This window comes from Oryctolagus cuniculus, chromosome 17, assembly GCF_051225735.1.
Source record: "Oryctolagus cuniculus isolate XC-2025 breed Fujian yellow rabbit chromosome 17, ASM5122573v1, whole genome shotgun sequence".
Lineage (NCBI taxonomy): Eukaryota > Metazoa > Chordata > Mammalia > Lagomorpha > Leporidae > Oryctolagus > Oryctolagus cuniculus.
Window position 1 is genome coordinate 42,773,224 of NC_142883.1, and position 26,356 is coordinate 42,799,579.

At 40.0% G+C, this 26,356-nt stretch overlaps 1 protein-coding gene across 8 annotated transcripts in view; it reads right to left on the reverse strand.

Annotated features, from left to right (window-relative positions):
• Positions 1 to 26,356, reverse strand: part of NF1 (neurofibromin 1) — a 303,335-nt gene that overhangs the window by 115,385 nt on the left and 161,594 nt on the right. For 4 of the 8 annotated variants that reach the window (XM_051825442.3, XM_002718936.6, XM_051825441.3 and 1 more), the window contains 6 exons: positions 16,787 to 16,922; positions 12,914 to 12,976; positions 7,583 to 7,741; positions 6,953 to 7,050; positions 4,014 to 4,160; positions 306 to 452 (listed from right to left, as the gene is read on the reverse strand). In XM_051825442.3, coding sequence (XP_051681402.1) covers positions 306 to 452; positions 4,014 to 4,160; positions 6,953 to 7,050; positions 7,583 to 7,741; positions 12,914 to 12,976; positions 16,787 to 16,922 — 750 coding nt within the window. The remainder of the gene's footprint in view (positions 1 to 305; positions 453 to 4,013; positions 4,161 to 6,952; positions 7,051 to 7,582; positions 7,742 to 12,913; positions 12,977 to 16,786; positions 16,923 to 26,356) is intronic. The other 4 variants (XM_070061093.2, XM_002718937.6, XM_070061092.2 and 1 more) reach the window with 1 other exon arrangement.

Sequence of the window (26,356 nt, forward strand, 5' to 3'; positions counted from 1 at the left end):
AAAAATAAACTTATTATTTAATTTCATTCTTTTAAACTTTCTGAGGGTATTAGGCCATAGCACTTGAAAAATTCATGGAAACACAAAATTTTTAAAAAATAATGTGCATTTTACACGAACTTTTGAAAATCCCCACAGAAAGGATAGGAAAAAAGCTGGATCTCAAAACGTGGCCAAGGGATGGTTATTAGGTACATCTCTTCTGACAATCTCCAATATTATAAGCATACTCAACAAGTGCCTGGCGACAAACTTTGCTTCTGAACCGAAAGGAAAGCAATCATCATTTCAAGATTGTACTTTACCTTGTCATAAATTCCTCAAACTTGGAGCTGGTGAGGTTAAGGCTGGACCAGTGCGTGTCTGCCACAGGCTTGTGCTCTGGAGGGCCCAGGTATGCGAGCAGGGTTGCCATTTTATCAAAAGGTCGTCTTCCAACAGCTTTATGATCCCTAGACACAGCAAACCACTTAGAAAAAAGGTGCAAATTCACACTTAACAGGCAGATTTCTTTAGAACTGTCACTGGTTGATTTTTCTTTACTGCCAGCTGGTGGTCCCTGCTAATTTGTAAACAGCACAGAAAGACCTGATTATAAATGTACACTGAAAGATCTTAGAAATGAACATTTCCCAAACTGCAAAAATTCAGCTTTTTCTCGAGTTCATAATTTGTTCCCATTTAATGGTCAATCGATCAATAAGTGAAAGTAACATTCTAATTCACTTTCTCTCAGGGTAGTAAGAATCCATCTAGACAAACTGGTATTAAAGAAAACGGATCACTGCTCAAAAGGCTTCCATAGCCTTGGAAACTCATGACTGGTGCATAGGGAGATTACTGATGCCATAAACAGGAGTGTCAATTTGTAAAGTCAACAACAGGAGTCACTGTGCACTTACTCCTCATGTAGGATCTCTGTCCTTAATGTGCTGTACATTGAGACTTAATGCTATAATGAGTACTCAAACAGTATATTTCGCTTTGTGTTTCTATGGGGGTGCAAACTGTTGAAATCTTTACTTAATGTATACTAAACTGATCTTCTGTAAAAAAAAAAAAAAGAAGAAATGATCAATTCCCAACTTGACTCTCACTGGGATTAAACATGACAATAGATCTGATCTGATTTCATCATCATTTAAAAAAAATCATCTATTATTTTTCACTTTATGTTTGTGTGGGAGCAAACTGTTGATATCTTTACTTAATGTATGCTAAACTGATCTTCTGTATATAAAGAGAATCGAAAATGAAAAAAAAAAAAAAGTTGAGGCTGGGCTACACTGCAAACTGGCAATTACACACTTCAGGTAATACAGGAGATGAACAAGAAGGTATTTATTGCTGAAAGCAAACCGAATCATCCATCAAAATAAGCTGTGACAGTCATTCAATGAAATACTAATGTAAGTCAAATAAAAGATAAATCTCAGGGCCGGCACTGTGGCATAGTGGGTAAGCTGCCGCCTGCAGGGTCAGCATCATATATGGGTGACGGTTTGAGTCCCGGCTGCTCCACTTCGATCCTGCTCTCTGCTATGGCCTGGCATGCCTGCACCTGCATGGGAAGACCTGGAGGAAGCTCCTGGCTTTGGATAGGTGCAGCTCCAGCCGTTGCGGCCAATTGGGGAGTGAACCAGCAGATGGAAGACCATTCTCTCTGACTTTCCTTCTCTCTCTCTCTCTGTAACTCTGACTTTCAAATAAGTAAATAAATCAATACCGTTTTGTATATTTCTATAATTTCCTTATGTTGTTAGTAACATATATGAGTAGAACACTATAAAAACAAAGCTAGAAGCATATCAAACAACTTTAAAGTAGATATATCTCTAGAGAGAGTAGTATAGGAAGGGGATTGTCAAGAGGAAACCCCAAGAAATAAAATGTTACAAAGTCCCAAATTAACACAGCAAAATAATGTTAAAGCTAGGCAGCTGACAAGGATCTCATATTACTATCTAAACCTTTTGCTATGATTTAAATATATTTTAAAAAAACTTTTACTTATGTGATAAGGAGAGACAGACAGATACTATGCTCCTATCCGCAGGTTCACTCCCCAGATGTGTTCAACCGCTGAGGGCTAGACCAAATGAAAAACCAAGAATGCGAACAGGTCTCCAGGTGTGTGGCAGGAACCCAAATACCTGAGCACCACTGCTGCCTGCCAGAGTCTGCATGAGCAGGAAGTTGGAGCCAGCAATGCAACCCAACGTGTCTTAAATGCAGGTGCCTTAAAAGTTAGGCAAAATGCTTACCTACCTCTGAAATGTGCTTAATTTTTAAACAACAAAATTTAAAAAATTTCTCTAGATTAATCTGTGAATATATATGTACATTACATAAAAGAAAATGTTCACATAAAAGATCCATAGTTTACTTTGTTGTCACACAGCTACACAGACATGCATCAGTTATGCCCAGCCTTCCTGAATTCCTTAACAAAACATAAAGGATTAAAATGCCCTCTCTGGCTGGCGCCACAGCTCACTAGGCTAATCCTCTGCCTGCGGTGCCGGCATTCCAGGTTCTAGTCCCAGTTGGGGCGCCGGTTCTGTCCCAGATGCTCTTCTTGCAGTCCAGCTCTCTGCTGTGGCCTGGGAGGGCAGTTGAGGATGGTCCAAGTGCTTGGGCCCTGCACCCACATGGGAGAACAGGAGGAAGCACCTGGCTCCTAGCTTCGGATCGGCGCAGCACGCCGGCCATTTGGGGGGTGAACCAATGGAAGGAAGACCTTTCTCTCTCTCTCTCTCTCTCTCTCTGTCTAACTCTGCCTGTCAAAAAAATAAAATAAAATAGGTCGGCGCCGTGGCTCAATAGGCTAATCATCCACCTAGCGGCGCCAGCACACCGGGTTCTAGTCCCGGTCGGGGCGCTGGGTTCTTTCCCGGTTGCCCCTCTTCCAGGCCAGCTCTCTGCTGTGGCCCGGGAAGGCAGTGGAGGATGGCCCAGGTGCTTGGGCCCTGCACCCCATGGGAGACCAGGAAAAGCACCTGGCTCCTGCCATCGGATCAGCGCGGTGCGCCAGCCGCAGCACGCCAGCCATGGCAGCCATTGGAGGGTGAACCAATGGCAAAGGAAGACCTTTCTCTCTGTCTCTCTCTCTCACTATCCACTCTGCCTGTCAATAATAATAATAATAATAATAATAAAAATAATAATAATAATAATAAATGCCCTCTCTTTTAGACATCAATATTGGAACTGTTTAGCTTTGGCTTCATGGTCTCCTGCCTATGTTGTGAATGAGCAAACCATTTTTAATGGTATTTAAAAAAATCTAGGGGCAGATATTGTGATGCAGCAGGTTAAGTCACTACTTGGGACACCTGCATCCCATATCTGAGTGCTGGGTTCAAGTCCAGCTTCTTGTTAAGGCACACCTTGGGTGCCGGTTCTAGTCCTGGCTGCTCCTCTTCCAGTCCAGCTCTCTGCTGTGGCCCAGGAAGGCAGTGGAGGATGGCCCAGGTCCTTGGGCCCTGCACCCACATGGGAGACCAGGAGGAAGCACTTGGCTCCTGGCTTCGGATCGGCGCAGCACGCTGGCCGTAGCAGCCATTTTGGGGGTGAACCAATGGAAGGAAGACCTTTCTCTCTCTCTCTCTTTCACTAACTCTGCCTGTCAAAAACAAAACAAAACAAAACAAAACAAAACAAAACAAAACAAAACAAAACAAAACACAAAGTCTGGAACTCACTTCAACTTTGCCCGTAACGGAACTCATCATACATAAGAATCTGGATCCTTCACACATCTGCATAACTAGAAAGGGCAGCAAGTAACCTATGGCACAAGAAACTTTAATTTGGAAAACAAAATCAACAGCCCTGAAGTAGGCCTGTTCATGAGCTGACACAACTTAACTTTTTGAAAAAGTCTTCATTTCTCTTTCCATACCATAATTCTTACTCCAAGAAGACACAAAGTAAAAAAATCACTATTCATGTCTTATTAACATAGATCTAAACATAGAGCGTTCAGTTTCCCCTTGACTGGGAAGACTTACCTATTGCTGGAAAGATACTGGCCAATTTTCTCTTGATTGTTCCAAAGAAGACGATGTAAAGCAAGCACATTGCCATCACTGATGAAGGAAAGACTATGATTTACTGCATCACTTGTAGGGCAATCTGACGCTATATCAAGGAAAAACCTTCAAAAATGCAAAGCCATTAGAATTTTCTACATCAGATACACTCATAGTTAAATTTATATGAAGTGCACAGTGTGAAGTAACTGAGATAACAAAGATGGAGGGCTCATTCACACAGCATGATTACCGGCAACCAAAGCAAGAAGGACCAGGACAAAGTTGGAATTCCATTTCTGGGATCTGACTTTACCTTCAGGGTAGGATCTTAAGTCAGAAAACCACGAATACATGGTTGAGAAAAGTTAATATTTTACAAATGATGAAATTGAAGCCCAGACAAGATAAAAACCTCCCTAAAGCTACACAGCCTATTAGATCAGAGACCTGATCAGAACTGTGGTTCTGGGGCCGGTGCCATGGTGCAGTAGGTTAATTAATCAGTGGGTTAATCCTCCGCCTGTGGCGCTGGCATCCCAGATGGGTGCTGGTTCTAGTCCGAGCTGCCCCTCTTCCAATCCAGCTCTCTGCTGTGGCTTGGGAAAGCAGTAGAAGATGGCCCAAGTGCTTGGGCCCCCGTATCCGCGTGGGAGACCAGGAAGAGACACCTGGTTCCTGGCTTCAGATCGGCACAGCTCCAGTCATTTTGGACATCTTGGGGGTGAACCAATGGAAGGAAGACTTTTCCCTCTGTCTCTCCCTCTCACTGCCTGTAACTCTACCTCTCAAATAAATTAAAAAAAAAAAAAGAACTGCGTTTCCCTGAGGTTCTGTGAGTTGGTAGTCTGCTAGAATCTGAATCCTTGCTGACCTTCACCCTCTCTCCAATATGGCTTACACTGCAGCAATCTACCATCTAAACACTAAGTTCCCTAACAGAAGGGATTAACAACTATGATGATAAAACGGAAGAGAGAGCTGTACAAGGCTAAACTACAGGTAAGATCAATTAGATTCATACTGTGTAAAAAGTTGAACTCTGGACACTTCACATCTACAAGGTACTTCCTTGTGAATTATCTCGTTTGCTTCTCTGAAAACAACTGAAGCAAACATACGTGGTACTATTTGTACTGGTAAATTCAGAAATATGGTCAAATAACTAATCAGCTATGGAAATTCAGGGAAGTTTTCTAAAATCATTAAATCTCAAGAGTTGTTCAGTTATTCTTGAATAAAATCTTACACATTTGTATTACTTGGTTAAAGAGCAACCTTTTAATTCACATATACTTCTAAAGTAGAATTATCAAAAATATTTTAATATTAAAAAACACCAATTGCAGCCGGCGCTGTGGCGAAGCAGGTAAAGCCACCGCCTGCAGTGCCAGCATCCCATATGGGCGCCTATTCAAGACCTAGCCACTACATTTTCAATCCAGCTCTCTGCTATGGCCTGGGAAAGAAGTAGAAAATGGCCCTAGCCTTGGGCCCCTGCATCCTCGTGGGAGACCTGGAAGAAGCTCCTGGCTCCTGGCTTTCGATTGGCCCAGCTCTGGCCACTGTAGCCATCTGGGGAGTGAACCATCAGATGGAACACCTACCTCTCTCTCTCTCTCTCTCTCTCTCTCTCTCTCTCTCTCTTTTTCTCTGCCTCTGTGTAACTCTGCTTTTCAAATAAATCAATCTTTTTAAAAAAAACACCAATTAAACAATATTATACATTATCAATACAAGTTTTTATTTATTTATTTTTTTGAGAGGCAGAGAGAGAGAGAGACAGAGACAGAGATTCCATCCACTGGTTCATGCCCCAAATGCCCACAATGGTTGTGAGCTGGGCCAGCACCTGAAGCCAAGAGACAGGCACTCAATCCAGGTCTCCCACAGAAATGGCAGAAACTCAATCACTTCCACCATCACCACAGCCTCCCAGTCTGTATTAGCAGAAGGCTGGAGTCGGGAGCTGGAGCCAGGTTTCAAACACAGGCACTCCAATTGAGGGACAGACACAGGCATCCTAACACCAAGGCCAGGGGTGCAGAAACGTTTTTCTGCCAAAGGGCATTTGGATATTTATGATGTTATTTGTAGGCTCTACAAAATTACCAACTTAAACATTAGGCTGCTGGGGGCCAGCACTGTGTTAATCCTCTGCCCACGGCACCAACATCCCTTATGGGCGATGGTTCTTAGTCCCAGCTGCTCCTCTTCCAATTCAGCTCTCTGCTATGGCCTGGAAAAGCAGTGGAAGATGGCCCAAGTGCTTTGAACCACGCACCTGTGTGGGAGACCTAGCGGAAGCTCCTGGCTCCTGGCTTCGGATTTTCTCAGCTCCAGCTGTTGAGGCCATTTGGGGAGCGAACCAACAGATGGAAGACCTTTCTCTCTGTCTCTCCCTTTCACTGTCTGTAACTCTCTCAAATAAATAAATAAATAAATAAAATCTTTAAGAAAAAAGAAGTAGCCTGCTGTAGATGTACTGAATTGTGAGTCCCGTCTGTAGTGGCCATGACAGGGCCAGACACATGATTTCACGGAATCCTATGGCCTGGGAGCCAGATGCTCCCTACTCCGGCTGAGGCCAAATATCCTCATGCTGGCTATGGTTTTTTATAAAAGGAATCTTCTGTGCCCCCTTATTATAGTTACCTTACATCCTTTGTTTTAGTGAATATGTAAAAAATTCCTCTTGGTATTCAAATATGGAAATTACCACCAAACTGTACAAAATATAGATTTATGTCATGACATCTTTTATACTAAAATAAGACAAAAACTATTTTCTTGACCTGGAGAGGGAAAAGGAAAAAAAGGCTACACAGGCACTTTGTGAACAGAGGGTACTAGGACTTAAGTGAGAACAGGAAAGCCTGGATTCAGACAGGGCAAGTGAGAAAAAGGCAGGTGCTTACCTTCGAGCTGCATCAAAGTTGCTTTTCACAAAATCATTAAAAGGCCTCATATGCTCCTCTTTTGTGAAGAGAACATGATTGGCAATACTCTGAAGTATCTAAACGATCAAAGCAGGTTATAAATAATCATTAATTACTGTATAAACTCTATACATTACTACATTCTTTTAAAAATATCAATTCCCTCATTGACATACTTTGTATTGGAAGTTAAAATCAATTATTCTTCATTCTATAAATTATTCTAGATGTTTTTTCTATTATTCTCAAATAGAAACATAATGATATGTACATGTAAAATATACACACATAAAATAAATTTTTAAATATCTTTTTGAAATTAAAAGGTCCTAATGCCAACATTTCAGTCTCCATTTCAAAATTCCCAGAATGATTACACAGAAAATATTCAGTAGATATTTGCTAAAATATGTTCCCATGATAATAAAGCCCTGCAGGTATCCATCTTATGAATTCCTTTGTAACAGAAACAAAATAAAACAAAAGCACATAATTTAAAACCATAGACATTTGAAAATAAATTGAAGAGAAGCACTACAGTGCTTTCACAAACTGAAAAAGTAGTCAGAAGGAAATGTTAAGATAGCTAGATGATTTCAAACGATTCACCTTTGACATTAACTTCAAGCCCCTTTCGATTCTAGGTGGTGGCTTTTTATCTAAAATGCCTGCTTCATACGGTGAGACAATGGCAGGATTGATAAATCTGAGGAACATGGCACTTCCTACTGCACCGATGCTGTTCTGAGGAAAACGCTGGCTAACCACCTAAAAACAAGGAGTAGAGAATTGAGCATGAGGTTTGAAGTAAAATAAGGAAATGGAACAAAGAGCTTGAAGGTCAAACTGCACAAAAACTCTGAATCCATCAATCCTCATGCATGTTTCTATTTTTTTTCTTCTCCCCAAATTTCAGAAAATAAAGTTTACCCTCAACTCTAATCTCACATGATTTTAAAGCACAACTGAGGTATCTCAGAGGAAAGAAAAGCCTCACGGATAAGTTGGGTAGCAGAGCCTGAGGAAAGATCTTTATTAGCATCATTTGCACTGCAAGTGTGATGAGTGACAAAAGCAATTCAAATTTCAAATTTCCCACAAAGAGGATCTAACTTCACTAATAGTAATAGACGTGAAAGTGTGATCAAACTTATAGAAGATGAAGCTAAGTTTTCAAACACACCCCCCTGGAACACCCTACATCTAAATAATAAATATTTGCATTTTGGTGTGTACCATGTACAACTGATTTCCTTGAGAAAAATGTTTCCCATGTAGAAGACAAAATTTCTTAGATTCTTACTGAAAGGGAAAAAAAAAAACATATTCCAAGTAACATTAATACCAGTCCTTTATCTTCACCAGCATGGTTCCTGATATAAGGACCTACATATCATATAAACCACAGGGGAATAGCAATTCTTGGAAACCTAAAAGAAAAAAAAGGATCCCCACCAGAAGAGAGAACCCCTGAGTCTGCCTCAGATCATTATCTCTCAAATAAAAACTTAAGGCTTAAGAAAGGACTGCCCATTCTGAAAAGCAAGATGAACCTAGCATTTAAGTGGATTTTTTTTTCTCTTTATAAAACATTAGACACTGAAGATACAGTAATAGGTCTGTGAGATACAGAAAAGTGTTCTGAAACTGGCTGAACTCCCATTTCTTCCCAGGGGCCTGTTTTAAGTCAATTTCACTTCTGAAAATTGTATTCTGAAATTTACATGTTTATACAACACACATAAATGCATTGTCAAAGAACACATATGAAACATTTTAATCTCTACAACCATTTGTGCCTGATATGGCTGACTGCTGTTGAAAACAAGGATGACTACAAAAGTAAAGTTGGAGCACTCTGAACCTCAATATTGTGGGGTTCTGCATTTCAGAGAGTACTGAGGCAAGCAGGAGGAAAGAATCTCTGCAGATATTTTTCCTCACAATGCCTTGAGTACAGTAACACCTGTCATGAATTACACATGGCTCACTGACTCCAGATTAACTTTAGAAAGAACAAGGATTCTTTCTTGTCATTTAATCCATTTAGTGCTTTCTGTGAGCCACATTTTAATTTTGTGTTCTTATCTACTGGCTATAATGTAAAGAGTATAAAAAAAGTCTTTAAGATTTTAGAGAACAAACTTTTGCACTGAAGCAAATCCAAGAGGTAAGCTGTAATGAATGTACTGTCACCTTCACTTCCTCTCTGCCACTGGGGTCCCTAAAACATGGAGAGCCTGGTGAAAGGAGCTAACTACCGCTGTCTTAGCAGAATGGCTCTAAAACCTAAGCACAGCTTATATTTAGCTGAGATACAATTTTAGAAATAGAATTCAGAAAATTCAAGTACTTTTACTATCCCAATAGTGTGTTTTTAACCTTTTGGTAACAAATAAAGGTAACTCTTTGAAAGCTGATAAAAGTCAGAAAAATGAATGCATGAATGCAAACAAATTTCAGAATGTTCATAAATCACCGTAACTACCCAGTGGTTCTTTAGAATTCGCTAATTTTAATCTTAAAACAGATGAAACATCAACAAACATTCAAGATCTTAAAGCATTTAAAGACAGTAAACTTCTGAGAGGGAAGAGGACTAAAAACTGCTTTAAATTCAATTTTAAATAGTTTGTTTAAAACGAGTTAGCATATATTCAATTTAACCCATCAAAATCCTGAAATGGATTTTTTTTTTTTTTTTTAAGTTAAAAGCCGGGGCTGGCGCTGTGGCATGGCAAATAAAGCCGCCAGCTGCAGTACCCACTTCCCATGTGGGCGCCAGTTCAAGTCTCGGCTGTTCCACTTCCGATCCAACTCTCTGCTGTGGCCTGGGAAAGCAGTGGAAGATGGCCCAAGTCCTTGGGCCCCTGCACCCTCATGGAAGACCTGGAGGAAGCTCCTGGCTCCTGGCTTGGGATCAGCTCAGCTCCAGTGCTGCAGCCATTTGGGGAGTGAACCAGCGGATGGAAGACCTCTCTCTCTGCCTCTGCCTTTTTGTGACTCTGCCTTCCAAATAAATAAATAAATCTAAACAAAAAATTAAAAATAAAGTTAAAAGCCATAATTTGATTCTCAAAGAACCAGTTTATAAAATACTAATCTTCTGTAAAAATGTCTCATAAAAATCAATAATTTTAATACACAAGTGCAGCCGTCTTCTAGTTTTTCCTAGGACAAAGATGTTTTAAAGCGTGACTTCAATTCATGCCTAATTTATACTTAATGATAATCACTCTCAGAATTGAATGAAAATCTGAGTGAATTATTTCCCAGAAGGGTACTATTAAAAAATTTATAGAAAGTACTACATTTTTACCATCTTCTTTGTCTCCAAAAAGAATTCATGTCAAAATCCAAAGTATCCACACCTCAGGAACAAATGCTGTTTCATGTTTCACATAAATATGCATCTAACGAGTGGTATTACAAATGCGTTTTTGGAAATAAAATCTGATATACTACATAATCAGTATCAATTAAAATACTACATAACAAGTTTCATGAGTCAATTTATAAAAGGACAGCTTTTTCTTTCACCACTAGTTAACATAAATGTAATTTTATTTCATGAACACACCCAAATGGTGCTTTTTTTTATGTAAAAACCTAACTTGGATCCGCAAAAATACTCCTTATAAAAGGTCAAAGTTGAACCAGTCTCTGTGTTGAATTCAGTTATCAGCCAATGTCTTCTTTGCCTCCTTGGTAAAAGCTGACTACAAAATGCAAATAAATGCATCTATAAACCAGCAAGAGCATCACCAACTATTACTGAAAATTCTCTCAGAGTTATGCAGGCAATTAACTTCCAAAGTTCTTTCGAATTCTTCGATCGATAGCTGTAGTATGACCATACAGCTATACTACCAGAAGTCAGATCCTTTTCTCTGCATTTTAGATTCAAATCCATGATCTACATACTCCAAAAGAAAATCAGCTTGCTCTTAAAAGATCATTAGACACCATCAAGCAAGTAACTGCATAAAATGACATTTTACTTCCCAGCGACTATACTGTCTTCATACTTCAGAATACGCTCTGAAGTAGATCTCGGATTACCAATCAGACTCCCTTGTTTCCGTGAGGACCTCACATCATCTGTGCTGAGAAATACATTCTGAAACTCAGTGTTACCCAGAAGCTTAAAGCAAAAAAATCTGAAAATAAGTAATAGGAAAAAAAAAACACATTTCAAGGAACAATTTTAGACGAAAATCTTAATCAATACAGCAATATTAGGGAGGCTAGAACACATGCTCTAGAGGAAGACAGAGAGCCTGCATTTTAATTTATGTGACACACTACACACAATGGCATTAGTAGAACACTGCACAGAGTATTAGGAACGGTAAATTAATTTCAAAAGTGATAGTGTATGTTATGACAAACCCACATACACTGAGAATTAGAAGGCTGAAGCATTAGAAAGAAATATTTTATTAAGCAAAAAGGCCATCCAATCCAATTCATTTGCTCACAGCTGACCAAATTCACTTAACTACTCAAAAAGGAAATTCTGAAAGAACATAAAAGTAAATGTCTCTAAATTTTAATTCTGAACTTGAAACAAATTTATATGTGAGGCTTTATTACAAATAAAGCTTAGACAAGGAACAAAAGATGAAACCAGATGAACATTATATTCTAAATTACACCTTTTAAAGAAAATTATTTACTCAACTCATAAAGGTTTAATTTTCCTCTATAATCATTTGGATGATATGAACAAGACAGTACTCAGCCTCATAAGGATAAGTCACACTGACAGATAATGGCAAACTTAAAATGAATGCATATGATGTTTTAGGCAAATTCCATTCACTCTGGGGCCAGCGCTGTGGTGTAGCGGGTAAAGCCGCTACCTGTAGTGCCTGCATCCTATATGGGCGCTGGTTCGAGTTCAAGCTGCTCCACCTCGATCCGGCTCTCTGCTATGGCCTGAGAAAGCAGTGGAAGATGGCCCAACCACTTGGGCCCCTGCACCCTCATGGGAGACCTGGAAGAAGATCCAGGCTCCTGGCTTTGGATCGGTGCAGCTCCGGCTATTGTGGCCATTTGGGGAGTGAACCAACAAATGGAAGACCTCTCTCTCTCTCTCTCTCTCTCTCTCTGCTTCTTCTTCTGTCCATGTAACTGACTTTCAAATAAATAAATAAATCTTTAAAAAAAAATTCCATTCACTGGAAGAAAATAATTACAACTATCATAATTCTCTTCCTCTAAAATTAGGAAAGTTCACAGAAGCAGGCAGTATATCTATACCACGTTTGTGAAATGAAGTGTTTCTCTACAAACAGGACTCATTGAGTTTTCCTTTATTTCAAAAGCATTATGTTCTCATCCTGATAATTTAATATTGTTTTTCTCTGAAGTAAAAGTAGTTTTACCAGTGGGTTTTCTATGACCTATGTACAAACATCTAAATTTTGGCTGAGAATGTCTAAATAAAAATATAAGGAATAAAAATAAAACTTAGCAACCTTTAGCTATGATTTAGAAAATGACTTTCCTGCTACATTCTTTTAACAACTAAGAAAAACTTTCACCTCTAGGAAAAGAAACCACTCATATTACCTGCAAACAAGAAGCAAGAATGAAGAAAGTCAGCATTTCCTATGGCCTTGAAATTAAGTTTTTGTTTTTTGCATTCATTTATGATTTTTAAAATGATTATAATAAAATTAGACCAAGGATATCCAATGCAACAAATGCCCACAAAATGCCTTTGGGATAAATCAAACCAAAGGAACACAGAGAACGTTTCAATGTAACTTAATTCCAGGGTTAATTGAAATGAAAGCTATTTTGTGCCAGAATTAGTAGAATGATTTTACAGTGAAGGTCAAATAGGCTGAAGTGAAGATGTTCTTAACAAACAGCAAAAGATTTTTGTTTGGCTTTGAAAGAAACAGCTAATAAAAAGTTCTCCAAACTTACTGATTTTTTGTTTTCCTTTTTTTCTTTTACTGTAGCTTTGTTCAGTAGGGAGTGGCAAGTTGCCTACAGAACAGAGATGAGCACAAACAAGTCACAGCACCGACTACACACAGCAACAACAGCAACGCTGGCTCGTACATCAAATTACACGATTGAAATGTAACACAAATGGAATCAACAAAACATTAGAAATCAACTGAATTTTGAGGGATGAAATTTATTTCTGGATTTCAATTTTCATTACATTTTTAAGCCAAGCACTAAATAAATAGCAAGAAGTGTTGAGAACCAATCATGTCTACTACTTCTGGCTATAAATTGCAGAAAAACTCTCCCCAAGTGAATTTGAGGATATATATTACTTGTATTTTAGTTAAGTCCTGGCTTTTGATAAATAGCATATAAAATGTTCATTAAAAGTAGATCCTATGCTAAAAACATTTTTTGTCTCCATAACTTTTTCTTGATTTGTAAAATACTTCTCTGTGTATCCTTCAATTGACTTAGTTATTTTTTCAACATCTGGCATTTAATTAAAACCCAACTGATGAGATGAAAATTCAACAGCTAAATGTAACAGAACACACACTTTAGAGATTCTGAACTAAAAATCTCTCTCCCGCTTTAAAAAAGATGACTTAAATTTCACAGATTTTTCAACGGTCACAGGCTACTTTCTGAAATGGTTCTGATCAGAGGTTAAAAGCTCTGCAGCATTTGGGAGAAGCAGGTTATCAGTTCAACAAGAAAAACAGCATTAGTTGATATGAAAATGAAGCACCTGCAGAGAAAGTGACAGACTAAAACTGTAGGTCTGCTTAAGTCTTTTATATAGTATAGTACAGCTGATCATTTATCAGAATATCTCAAAAAAGAAAAAGCCACTCAAAAAATTCCCCAAAGTCCAGGGAGAAATACTGGTTTCATCTATCAGAGCTCCTTCTAGGCCAAAGAATTCCTTCAAAATTAAAAGGCTCATGATTGCACTACACTAGGCAGTACAGAAATTTTTAAAACCAAGTAAGAATTCTTTAACCCATGGCAACTTATTCCATGAATTCTGGACATCCAGCACCATAACCCATAACAACTTGGGCTTCAAGTTAGTTTGACACCCATCCATCTATCCATCCATCCATTCATCCAAGTAGTTACTGTGCACCTACATGCCAGGTTACATTCCAGCCACTGGGAGATAGAAGGAACACAAAACAACACAGTTCCTCATCTCATAGAACTTTGGTTTAAACTTTAGGATTCATACAAAAGCATAGTAACCATATACATCACAGAAATGCAGTTTCATACATTTTTTCAATTATGTTATGCAGCTATCATTTTGTAAACTACTTCAGTTTGCAGAAGCTGATTTACTGGGAAAAGATGACATTCACTTAGAATCATGATAGCTCTTTCTTAGAATACTCTAAACCTAAGAGAATATCCTCTCTGGGAATTATTTTCTCTTTACTCCAAGACTATCAGAAGGAAAAGTGGAAACAAATACATGGGAACATCAATTAATTATACATCTGACTCGTGCTCACAGTTGGTTATTCCCAGTCTACTCAGTAAGGGAGGCACATCAACTAACAGCGGGCTAAATCACAATTCCAAAAGGCTTCAAGCCCCAAATAAGAACTGAAGTAAAACAGCTAAAGCTCAGAGAATTTTACTAGCTAGCAATATACTCATTTAGCTCTCCAAATGTTCCCAGGAGGTTCTCCAAAGCAGAACTATGTTTACTAGAGAAAAAAAAAAAATCAACAACTACCCCTCCCAGTAGAACTTAAAAGTACAAAGATGCCATTATGCTACTGCCAAAGCCAAAAGGGCAAGAAAAGGCGAGCAAATAAAAAGGGCAAGAGAAAGCCAGAAGAGGTTAATAAAAACAGCAAATCAGAGGGGAAAATTAGGAAGGAGACTCAATGGAAAAATATCTTGAGATCACACCGGTTTTTCCCTACCTTTATAATTACTGAATAGAATTAAAAAACAAAACATCATAGGCATAGCTTTGTTCCATAACACTGTACCCTCAAATGTTAAGCTTACCCAATACTTTAAAACAATGTCCTGACACAACACTTAAATAATATTTTTAGAGAGAATAATAATTCTAGGTGAAATTTTAATACAGTAGTTCAAGTCTGTTGTTAAGATAGTTTATTCTGAAGTGCTCTAAAAAGCACAACAATTATCACCTGATTCTATTTTCACAATTTCCTTTCCTTTCCTGAGAAAGAAAGCTGGCAAAACTCTGTTCACTTGGGTGAGAGGGATGAGGGAATTTATTCCATCATTAAATATTTCCTAAGTACTTATTAAGTGCCAAACCCTGTTCCTTTTACATGATCAGAATCATGGTCTCACACTGACCTCCAACTATGCTGATGGTATGATTTTTCATTTAGGATAAGAAACACATGAAGAATTTTTCTCAAAGTCTCCTAGGCCACGTAATCACGTAACCACGTAACCGTCTCCCTTCACTTTGACCCAGCCAACATCAAAGCCATGGACATTTTCGAATCCCATTTGCTCTCTGAAAACAGTTACTATTAGGTCAAGCAAGACACTGTCCCAAAAGATCTTTAATATATGCTGATATTTTCTGTCTGCCTAGTTTCAAAAACAAAAAATTCTGCTGTATTATGTTGAAAGAGAAACTTAAATACGGCCCAAGCTTTAAAGAAAGTAGTAGTCACTGTAGTAAGTTTGATGTTGTAACTAAACCGCCCTCTAGCCTCGGACTTCACGAGCTGAATCAACCATTGCAGGCTTTCCAAAGCACCCCTGAGCTCTCATGAAAAGGCAGGGAAACCATGACATACTAAGACTTCATGCTAAGTATGCTGTATCATCTGTGCAGATTGTGGAGAACATTTTTAGAGACACGGCAGACACATCTTTAAAAATAGCAATGAGGAAAAAATCCACACAGAGCAGCCTCAAACAGCTTTTTTAAAATGGTGAATTCACCGATGCTGTCAAAGTCTCTAAGCGACTGAAGCCATGTGCTAAAAAGACAAATGGTGGGGGCGACTCTGCAGAGAGAGACACAGAGGCCTGAGTCTTGGTCAAAGTCTAAGGGCTGCCCTATAAACACCGTGTCCCAAACCCCAGATCCACTAACGTTTCTTCCAGCACAGTTTACAAAAGGCTACTGTGAATTTTTAAGATCTCCCTTGGAACAAGTATATATTCCTAAAACTGCACATGCAATTCAAAAAAATAGAGAAGCAACAGAAGAACACAGACCTAATTCCCTCAACAGAAGCGACAGACCATGGGCACTGGAATTCAAAAGCATTACTTGCAATGCTAGTGTTAGAAAGTCTAATAATTTGGTCTGAATGATGATACATTATATCTTAAAAGTAGCATTCAATATAAAATAAACAGAGCAATCAGTCTTATTCTGGAAAAACCTGACACAAACCGTTACATTTTAATGAAGAAGCCAAAATCACAGAGCAAGCACTTCACATGCAGAAAGCAGGGCACACAGCCTATCTCCTAACGTGCGAAAGGTCGAGAAGAAATTTAGGCAAAAGATGACAATGACAACAAATTCCATTAACATATCTCATTTCAGCCACATCCATCATACACAGTAGATACATTACATTTCAAGCTTGCTCCCAACAAAAGAAAAATTTAACATTTTAAAGTGTTTTTTAAAGGACTTCAGAGGGTCTCCTAAGCCATATTTAAGTTTCCTTCTGAGCCAACTCCAACAGCAATGCTTAATATGTTATTCACCCAAATTAACTATTACAGTCCCCCACGTGCTGTCAGCAGCTAAATCCTCCCTGGGAAGAGCAATACGCGAGCTTCAGAGGAGCGCTGGGGGTCTGGGACTGCGCGTACCTGGTACAGGCAGTGGCACACACTGCGAAGCTGAGGGGGGAACTCGGAGCAGGAGCTGGTGATGGCGTGGAAGAACCTCTCCGTCATCTGAAGGAGGTTCCGCTGGTTCTCCTCGAGGCTCTCTGACGGTTCCAGTCTAGGGAAAAACAAACAACGAGGTGAAACCAAACGCTTCTGTTCAAAACAAGCCAAGTCCCTCAAAAGACTTAAGAGGCAAGACACCAAATGCATTGTGTGGACCCTCCATCCTGATTTGAACAAAAAACTGTAAAAACAAACAAACAAACAAACAAAAAACCCCACAATGTTGAGGTATTCAAAGAATTTAACACAAAACTGATCTTGTATATTATATTAGGGATTATTTTAAATTTTTCCGGGTGTGGGAATACCACGGTTTTGTCTATTTTTTTTTTTAATTCCGTATCTGCTGCAAAAACCTGAGCTAAAAATGGAGGGAAGGGGACAGACAAAACAAGAACAGCAAGCAGTCTTCCAATCCACATTCCTCTGTAGGAACATGCCCATATAAAAAAATTAACATATACTTGAATTATGTGGGTTTTGAAGTTTCTCATCAATGAGAACAAAATGCAATTTTGACCTTTCGCTCTAAACTATGTTTCAGGAGTACCCAAGTTGAGAAGATCTAGTTCATTCACCTGACTGCATAATAAGATCTGTTCTCCTACAAATTAACATTTAAAATTTTCACTTCTACAGATACCGTGATCAAGAACATTCTTGTACATATACAAGAGTTTCTCTAGGACATCTTCCTAAAAGCAGAATTTGTGAGCTTCTGGATATTTAATGTTAGATATTGTCAGACAGCTCTCTACCCAACAGTGTGTAAGAATGTGTATTCTGTGTATTCACGAACTTAGTATCCAGGCTGACTATCCCTTCTCTGAAATTTTGGAACCAGAAGCTTTTCAGATTTGGGATTTTTTTTTTTCAGATTTTGGAATAGTTGCATGTCAGAGCTCCAAATGTTTCAAATTCTGGAACATTTCAGATACTCAGAATAGGGATGCTTAACTGGTACCAAGCGAGCAGGCAGGAAAGGGCATCTTATGCTTCTAACTTCTCTGTGTACGATTCCTAGTAAAGTCAGACATGCTTTCATCTACACGGCAGCGATTCAGGTTTCCCTCTCCTGAAACCCCTTTTACTTCCAGCCAGACATTCCTCACTGCCAGATGCCCCACTCGTGCTAGCTAAAAGTCAGTGTGCCCCAAATTAGTAGATTTTTCCTGCCCTCTTGCATCCTGTCTTGTGTTCTCCACATTGTCAATGGCACCGTCACTGAGTCAAGTTACCCAAGCTGTCTCTGCCGTCAATTTTCCTGCTCTATTTCATCACTCCCTACATCCAATCACTGTAGGTAATTCTTACCAGTATGACTTCTAAATCCCTGGCATTGTGACCAAAGACAAATATTCTAATGGCACACATACTAAGTTTAAATTTTACCTCTAGCAGTTATTGATCATTATGAGCCTGGTCACAATCTTCAACTTCTCTGAGCCTCAGTTTTTCTCATCAGTAAGACAGGAAGACTTTATGGGGACTAAATTTTACTTAAACTGAACTCCCAAAACACATTCCTTAACTATATATGTCTTATCTTTTCTACTCAACTGATGCTTCTTCAAGGACATATTTATTTTGTCCCTTTGAACTCCAGAACAATAGACAAGTATTTATTCAAGGCACATATGGAGTAAGTTTTTAATACCTTAACTAGTAATTCTCTATTCTACTAATTCACATATTATCTAAGTGCTTTGGATACTCAAGTCATCACTCCAGATTCCTTGTAGCTCACTGTGTGGTACAGCATGTGAACACAGCAAGAGTTCAGAAATCAATATGGACTACAAAGCAGGGAAGACTGCATAGAGGAGTTGAGTCCCAAAGGAGGGATAGAATTTGCATAGACAAAAAGATTTTAGGGTATTTCAGAAAAAGGAGTAGGCAGGGTGGATACTCAATTTATGCCAATACATGTTTATTATTGGTAACATAAAAATCAAAATGGCTACAGAATGGTCAAAAAAAGAGAGTGAATTGTTACCTGAACCTTACAGATTTTACTGACAGGAGTAACTACCACACAGACACCATGTCATGAACTGAATTTGCCCGAGAAAACACTTTTCTACATCTAAAGAAAGCTTGCAAGGTTTGAGGAATGATGAAATGACCACTGTTCCTCCTGACCTGGCCATTCTAATGGAGTCATAAAATGTTATAACTCCTCTGGTGTGCACCAGTCCTGCCTCAATCCTGCTGTTCATCCCGAAACATCCCTAACTGCCCATACTGACTCGTCCTTGTTACCACATTCCTTCATTAGAGTGCTGGTTTACTTGATCAGTTCTCCTCAGTGTTGGCTCTGATGTCCTCTCCAGGGGAACATGGCTTGATGTGGAAGGGGAGAAAGTCCAAATACCTGGAGACTGTTTTGAGTCTAACTGCAGAAAAAAACTGGTTTTCCTTTACAGAGAAAAATAAAAAAGTAGAGGGGGCTGGCATTGTGGGGCAGCAGGTTACACTGCTGCCTGCAACACCAGCATCCTATATGAGCACTGGTTTGAGTCCTGGCTGCTCCACTTCTGATCCAGCTCCCTGCTAACGTGACAGCAGTGGAAGACAGCTCAAGTGCTTGGGCCCCTGCCACGCATGTGGGAGTTTCTGGCTCCTAGCTTCTGCTGGCCCAGCTCCTACCTTTGTGGCCATTGGAGGAGTGATTCAGCGGATGTAAATCTCTCTCTCAATCTGTCTCTGTAACTCTACCTTTCAAATAAATAAGTCTTTGAAAAAAAAAAAAAAGGCAGAAAAGCCATTCATCATGTCTGAGAAGAATGGAGGTGGTGTATGTGGCCAACTGGAAAAAGACTAGCCGAGATAACAGGAGTCATAGGCAGTGGGAACAGACTGAGATGCTACAATACTGATCCCAAACCTTAGAACAGCTGAGGAGTTTGGGAGTATGAATAAAAAGACCAAAAATTTCTCAAAAAAGGTTCAAAGAGATTCTTAGGACCTTTAAAATTCTTGTGTACTTTGTAGGAACTCCTGTGTTTTTCTTGAGACAGCACAGCAGCAGGGACACTGCTGTCTTTCAGGTGTTCCTCTACCACAGCACCTTGCCACAGTGCTCTCCTGCCTCCCACACAAATGCCAGTGGTGACCTCCTGGTTGTTTTACTAACTCTGAACTACAATGAAGTTTTGGGTTTAATTAAGTGTTCATGTGTATAAAACTTTTCACTCTGATTTTCAAAAAACTGCTGGTCCTATTTTTGTTTTTCTGCTATCTTCCATTTCATTGATCTCTGCTCCTTTTTTTGAATTAAAAAAAAATGTTTATTTATTTCCTTGAGAGGCAGAGAGAGAGAGTGATTGATCCCACATGCTGGTTTACTCTACAAATGCCCCCAGTGGCTGGAGCTAGACCAGGCTGAAGTCAGGAACCAGGAATTCAATCCAGGTCTCTCATGTGGGTGGCAGATCCCAACCACTTGAGCCATAACCACTGCCTCCCAAGGTCTGCACTAGCACAAAGCTGGAGGGAGGAGCTGCAGCAGGTACTGAACAAAGGTGCGCTCATACAGAAGGGTCTCAACCACTAGGCTAACCACCTACTCCTCTGTTCTGCTTCTTATTGTCTTCTTTCAACTTGTGTAACATCATATTGCTCTTATTTCTCTAGTTTTCTAAATTGAGAGCTTAAAACTTTAAATTTTCTTCTTTCTCTTACATTTAATGATTTAATGCTATAAATTCCCCCCTAAGCATTGATTTTTACTTTTTTTTTTTTTTTTGACAGGCAGAGTGGACAGTGAGAGAGAGAGACAAAGAGAAAGGTCTTTCTTTGCCGTTGGTTCACCCCACAATGGCCACTGCAGCCAGCGCGCTGCGGCCAGCACACCACACTGATCCGAAGGCAGGAGCCAGGTGCTTCTCCTGGTCTCCCATGTGGGTGCAGGGCCCAAGCACCTGGGCCATCCTCCACTGCACTCCCGGGCCACAGCAGAGAGCTGGCCTGGAAGAGGGGCAACTGGGACAGAATCTGGCGCCCCAACCAGGACCAGAACCTGGGGTGCCGGTGCTGCAGGTGGAGGATTAGCCTATTGAGCCGCGGCACTGGCTGATTTTTACTATTTCACACCAATTTTAAGGAGAAGTATTTTTCATTTGCATTTAGTTTTTGTCTTTTTCTTTATATTTCAAGTTCACTGTTTCTTTAGTTGATACCCAGCACAATGATGAGCCACTTAAAGGCATTCTTTCTGTTACAGCATTTCTAATTTCCAAAATTTTTTGAGTATTTCTTTAGAGCGTCTGTCAGCTTAATTCATGCATCTGTTCTTAATGCCTTTTTCATTAGAGTCCTTAGCATATTAATCATAGCTATTTTAAATCCCAATCTGACAATTCCAAAATCTCTTCCACAACTGAGTTGCGTTCTAATGCTTTGTCTCTTCAGACTGTGATTTTTTTCTTATCTGTTAATACATGTTGTAATTTTCTGTGGAAGTCAGACAATGGCATTGGCATTGTGGTGCAGTGGGTTAAGCTGCTACCTGTAATGCCAGCATCTCATGCAGGTGCCAGTTTGAGTCCCGGGTCCTTCACTTCCATCCAGCGTCCTATTAACAGCCTGGGAAAAGCAGTAGAAGATGGCCCAAGTGCTCGGGCCCCTGCCACTCATGTGAGAGACCCAGATATAGTTCCAGACTTGTGGTTTCAGCCTGGCCGAGTCCTGGCTGTTGTGGCCATTTGGGGAGTGAACCAACAGATGGAAGATCTCTCTCTGTCTCTCCCTCTTTCTCTGTAACTCTGTCTTTCAAGTAAATAAATAAATCTCTTTTTTTAAAAAAAAAGATGCATTGAGCAATAGGAAGAAAGAAACAGACTTTTAGTGTGAAGTTTTACATTAACATGCCGAGGAGTTGAGCTGTATTTAACATCTGTTAGCTGTGAGTGTCCATTTGTCCTTTTTGTCTCTCTCTCCTGTGTGTGTGTGTCTTGACTCTGGGTTTCCCTGGAAACTTCTTAGTTAGAGTGTCTGTGTTGCAGGTCTCTCAGACATAATCCACAATCAGTAAACTAAAGCCCTCTTGACATGACAGTGCAGTACTAGGGAAGGGAAATATGCAGGGACTTCAAAAAGCTTGTAGAAAAATATAATTGAAAGATAAGTGGCCAGCGCCGTGGCTCTATAAGCTAATCCTCCGCCCTGTGGCGCCGGCACACCAGGTTCTAGTCCCAGTCGGGGCGCCAGATTCTGTCCCGGTTGCTCCTCTTTCAGGCCAGCTCTCTGCTGTGGCCTGGGAGTGCAGTGGAGTATGGCCCAGGTCCTTGGGCCCTGCACCCCATGGGAGACCAGGAGAAGCACCTGGCTCCTGACTTCGGATCAGCGCAGCGCGGTGCGCTGGCTGCGGAGCACCAGCCGCAGCAGCCATTGGAGGGTGAACCAAAGGTAAAGGAAGACCTTTCTCTCTGTCTCTCTCTCTCACTGTCCACTCTGCCTGTCAAAAAAAAAAAAAAAAAAAAAAAAAGAAAGATAAGTTCATTTTTGTGGAAAAAGTTTTTGAAGTCCATGTATAGCTTCTTTCTAACATACACTTTCCATAAACTTTTCAGATTTTTCATATCTCATAACCTGATTATATATCCTATGTTTTACTGTGCCAAAGACCCTGCTGAAATTTGACTTTCTGAAAAGTTCCTTAGTCTTTTTCACTCCTGTTCTTAAGTGAAACAGGAAGGTTAAAGGGAGCTGGAGCTGATGAATTTAATGCAAATTCAAACTACAGTGAAATATCACCTCACACCTGTTATAATGACTATTATCAACAAAGATAAGGGGCCAGCGCGGCGCACTAGGTTAATCCTCCACCTGCGGCGTCGGCATCCCATATGGGCGCTGGGTTCTAGTCCTGGCTGCTCCTCTTGCAGTCCAGCTCTCTGCTGTGGCCTGGGAAGGCAATGGAGGATGGTCCAAGGGATTGGGTCCCTGCACCCGCATGGAAGACCAGGAGGAGGCACCTGGCTCCTGGCTTTGGATTGGCGTAGCTCTGGCCGTTGTGGCCATTTGGGGAGTGAACCAATGGAAGGAAGACCTTTCTTTCTCTGTCTCTCTCTCACTGTCTGTAACTCTACTTGTCGAATAAATGAAAATCTTTAAAAAAAGATAAAACAAGTGTTGGTGAGGGGAAAAAGCAAACCCTTGTACACTGTTGTTGGAAATGTAGCACAGCCATTATGGAAAATACCATGAGGTTGCTAAAAAAAAAAAAAGCTAACATAGGATCCAGCAATCCCACTTATGGGTATCTATCCAATGGGAATGAAATCAGTATGCAAAGAATGTATCTGCATAACCATGTTAATTGTGCCATTATGCATAATAGCCAAGAAGCAGAATCCACTGATGGATAAATAAAGGAAATGTAGAACTGCGTATAAATCATATCATTTGTGATAATACAAATCAACCTGGAAGACATTATGCTAAGTGAAATAAGCCAGGCACACAAAAACAAACACTGCCGATCTCACGTAATCTGTGCTATCTAGAAAGAGTTGCACTCACAGAGGCAGATGGTGGTTGCTGGAGGGTAGGCGAGTGAGAGGAATGGAGAGAAGTCGGTCAAAGGGTACAAAGTTACAGTTAGGACAAATAGTAGCTCTGGAGAGCTGTTGTACTGCATGGTGACCATGGTTACTAACAGTGTATTGTATCCTTCAAAATGAAGGGATAAAGTAGGCAGGAGAAATTGTTTCTCCCCACCACCACCCCACCCCACCAAGTGAAACTGCTTAATTGCAACAAAATATAAGGATAGCTTTAAAAGAAAATTACTTTTAAGCTGTGTATTTTTACTATTTAATTATTTTAATAAAACTTGGCTAATTTAGTACTGGAGTTTTGATTGGATATTACAGTTGATGCTTCAGCAAAGATAGAACCAAACCTACCAACTAAAACAAAGTAGCTAAATAATCATAATTTAGGAAGAACAACTACCTAGAGGTATTCAGAAAGTTAAAGAATAATTTTAAAGTCCTAATGGAAAGGCAGACAAGAGTATGTAAACATGTAGCTTAGAAAAAGCAAGCATCAGATAATCAGTTGAAATTCATTCATTTAACAACTATTTATAAAATATTAACTATAAGTCAGATACCATGCTAATATTCATGGAACAATATAATAACAAAAATTTACAAAATGTCTAGGAGCCAACAGTCTATTGGGGAAATAAATTCATAAAATAAATTTATACAAGTCTTTTTTAAAGAAGATTTATTTATTTGAAAGAGTTACATAGAGATAAAGGGAGAGAGAGAGAGAGAGAAAGAGAGGTTTTCTATCTGCTGGTTCACCCTCCACATGGCTGAAACGGCCAGTGCTGGGCCAGGCCAAAGCCGCAGGCCAGGAGTCTCATCTGGGTCTCCCACGTGGGTGGCAGGGGCCGAGGGACTTGGCCGTCAGCAGTGAGCTGGCTAGGAAGCAGAGCAGTCTTACAATGATAATGGAACATAGAGAAAAAGATTATTTCTTTGCTTGCGCATAGTGTGTGGGTGGGTGAGAGGGTTGTGCTCAGTGAATGCCAGAGAAAGTTTGTCAGAGCCAGTGGTTTAAACTGTACTCTGAATTATCCCTGGAGCTCTTTCCTGTCTCTTAAGTCCCTCCTCACTACAGAATGCAAGGTGAATTAGGGAAGAAAAGAGCTAAGCATGCTTAGTACTGCTTCTCTCCGGTCTACGTGTCTGCCTGGCTCTGTGTGGTGAAGAGCTTGCCAGCTCCAGTGGGGGACCCTGTGGTCATCCCACAACGGTAAGGAAGATGAGCCGAATCCCAAGGACAGTATGAGAAAGCCTACCCACCCGTAGGATCTAAATGCACACTTTCAATCATTTGCATGAGAAATAAAGGTGATCTCTGATTTCTCAGTTCTTCTCTCACAGCCCACACCTCCCTCTCTTGATTTTGAACTGGTGCAGGGAAAAGGGGTATTAGTTATTAGGGGCATCTCCGATCCTAACAAACTCCACATGCCAGGCCACTTAAAAATGTGTAACATGTACATATTTCACTTGAGCTTCTAGTACAGAGTATACAGGAAAGAATGACAAGAGGTTATGACAAGTTACTGCCAGACTGCAAAGCAACCAATTCTACTTTATCTTGCTGTCAAAAGACCACTGATGGTTTCTAGCAAGTAACAAAAAGGTTTACATTTTAGAAGACTAATTCTTACAGCAAATGGTTTCAACCTGAAAAGACAGGGGCTGCCACTGTGACATAGCAGGTAAAGCCGGTCTGCAAAACACCAGCATCTCATGTGGGCACCAGTTTGAGTCCTGACTGTTCCACTTGCAATCCAGCTCCCTTCTAACAGCCTGGGAAAACAGCAGAAGATGGCCCAAGTGCCCCTGCCTCCACATGAGAGACTCGGAAGAAGCTTCTGGCATCTGGCTTCAGTCTGGCCTAGCCTGGCTGCTGCTACCATCTGGGGAGTGACCCAGCAGATCGAAGGGCTCTCTATTTCCCTCTCCCTCCCTGTAACTCTGCCTTTCTAATAAATAAAACCAATCTTTAAAAAAAGAGAAATGAAAAGATAATGATGAGATAGTAATCAGGATGTTATCAAAAACATCAAATTATGAATATGAATAAATATGAATACATACATGAGTTACAGTATAGCCAAAGTATATGAAATGATGCAGCAGTATGAAATGAAATTCATCTTTATATCTTAACAGAAAAATTCAAGACATATATGTAAGTTTTTTTAAAAAATCAAACTGAAAAACCATGTATATAATATTACCATTTATATTAAGCATTCACATTGCAATACATATTTCTACAACTACATGTGAGGGTACTTCAAAATGGTCATGGAAAATGGAATTGGGGCTGGCATTGTTGTGCAGAAGGTTAAGCTGCCACAAGCAACATTGGTATCTCTTGAGTGCAGGTCAAGTCCTGGCTGCTCCATTTTTGATCCAGTCTCCTGCTAACACTCCTGAGAAGGCAGAGAAGACGGCCGAAGTACTTGGTCCCCTGCCATTCATGTGGGAGACCAGGATGCAGGTTAAGGCTCCTGGATTTGGCCTGGCCCAACCCTGGCTTTTGTAGCCATTTGGGGAATGAACCAGCAGATGGAGGATCTCCCTCTGTGACTCTCCCTCTCTCTATGTAGTGCTGCCCTTCAAATAAATAAATCTTTAAAAAAGATAAGCTAAATATTTTGGTACAAGTCTATTGCTGACTGGATAAAAAAAATGTGGAATATATACATGATGGAATATTAGCCATAAAAAAGAATGAAATTCTGACGTATGTAACAGAATGACACAACTGGAGATCATTATGCTAAGTAAAATAAGAAAGGCCCAGAAAGTGAAATATCATGTTTTCTCTTACTTGTGGAAGTTAACATAGAGAGCATAAGAATTGTGTGGATGTCATATCACTGGTATTTAGTTATAAACACTGCTTCACTGAGTCATACCAAGTAAATGACATCATACCTGCCTT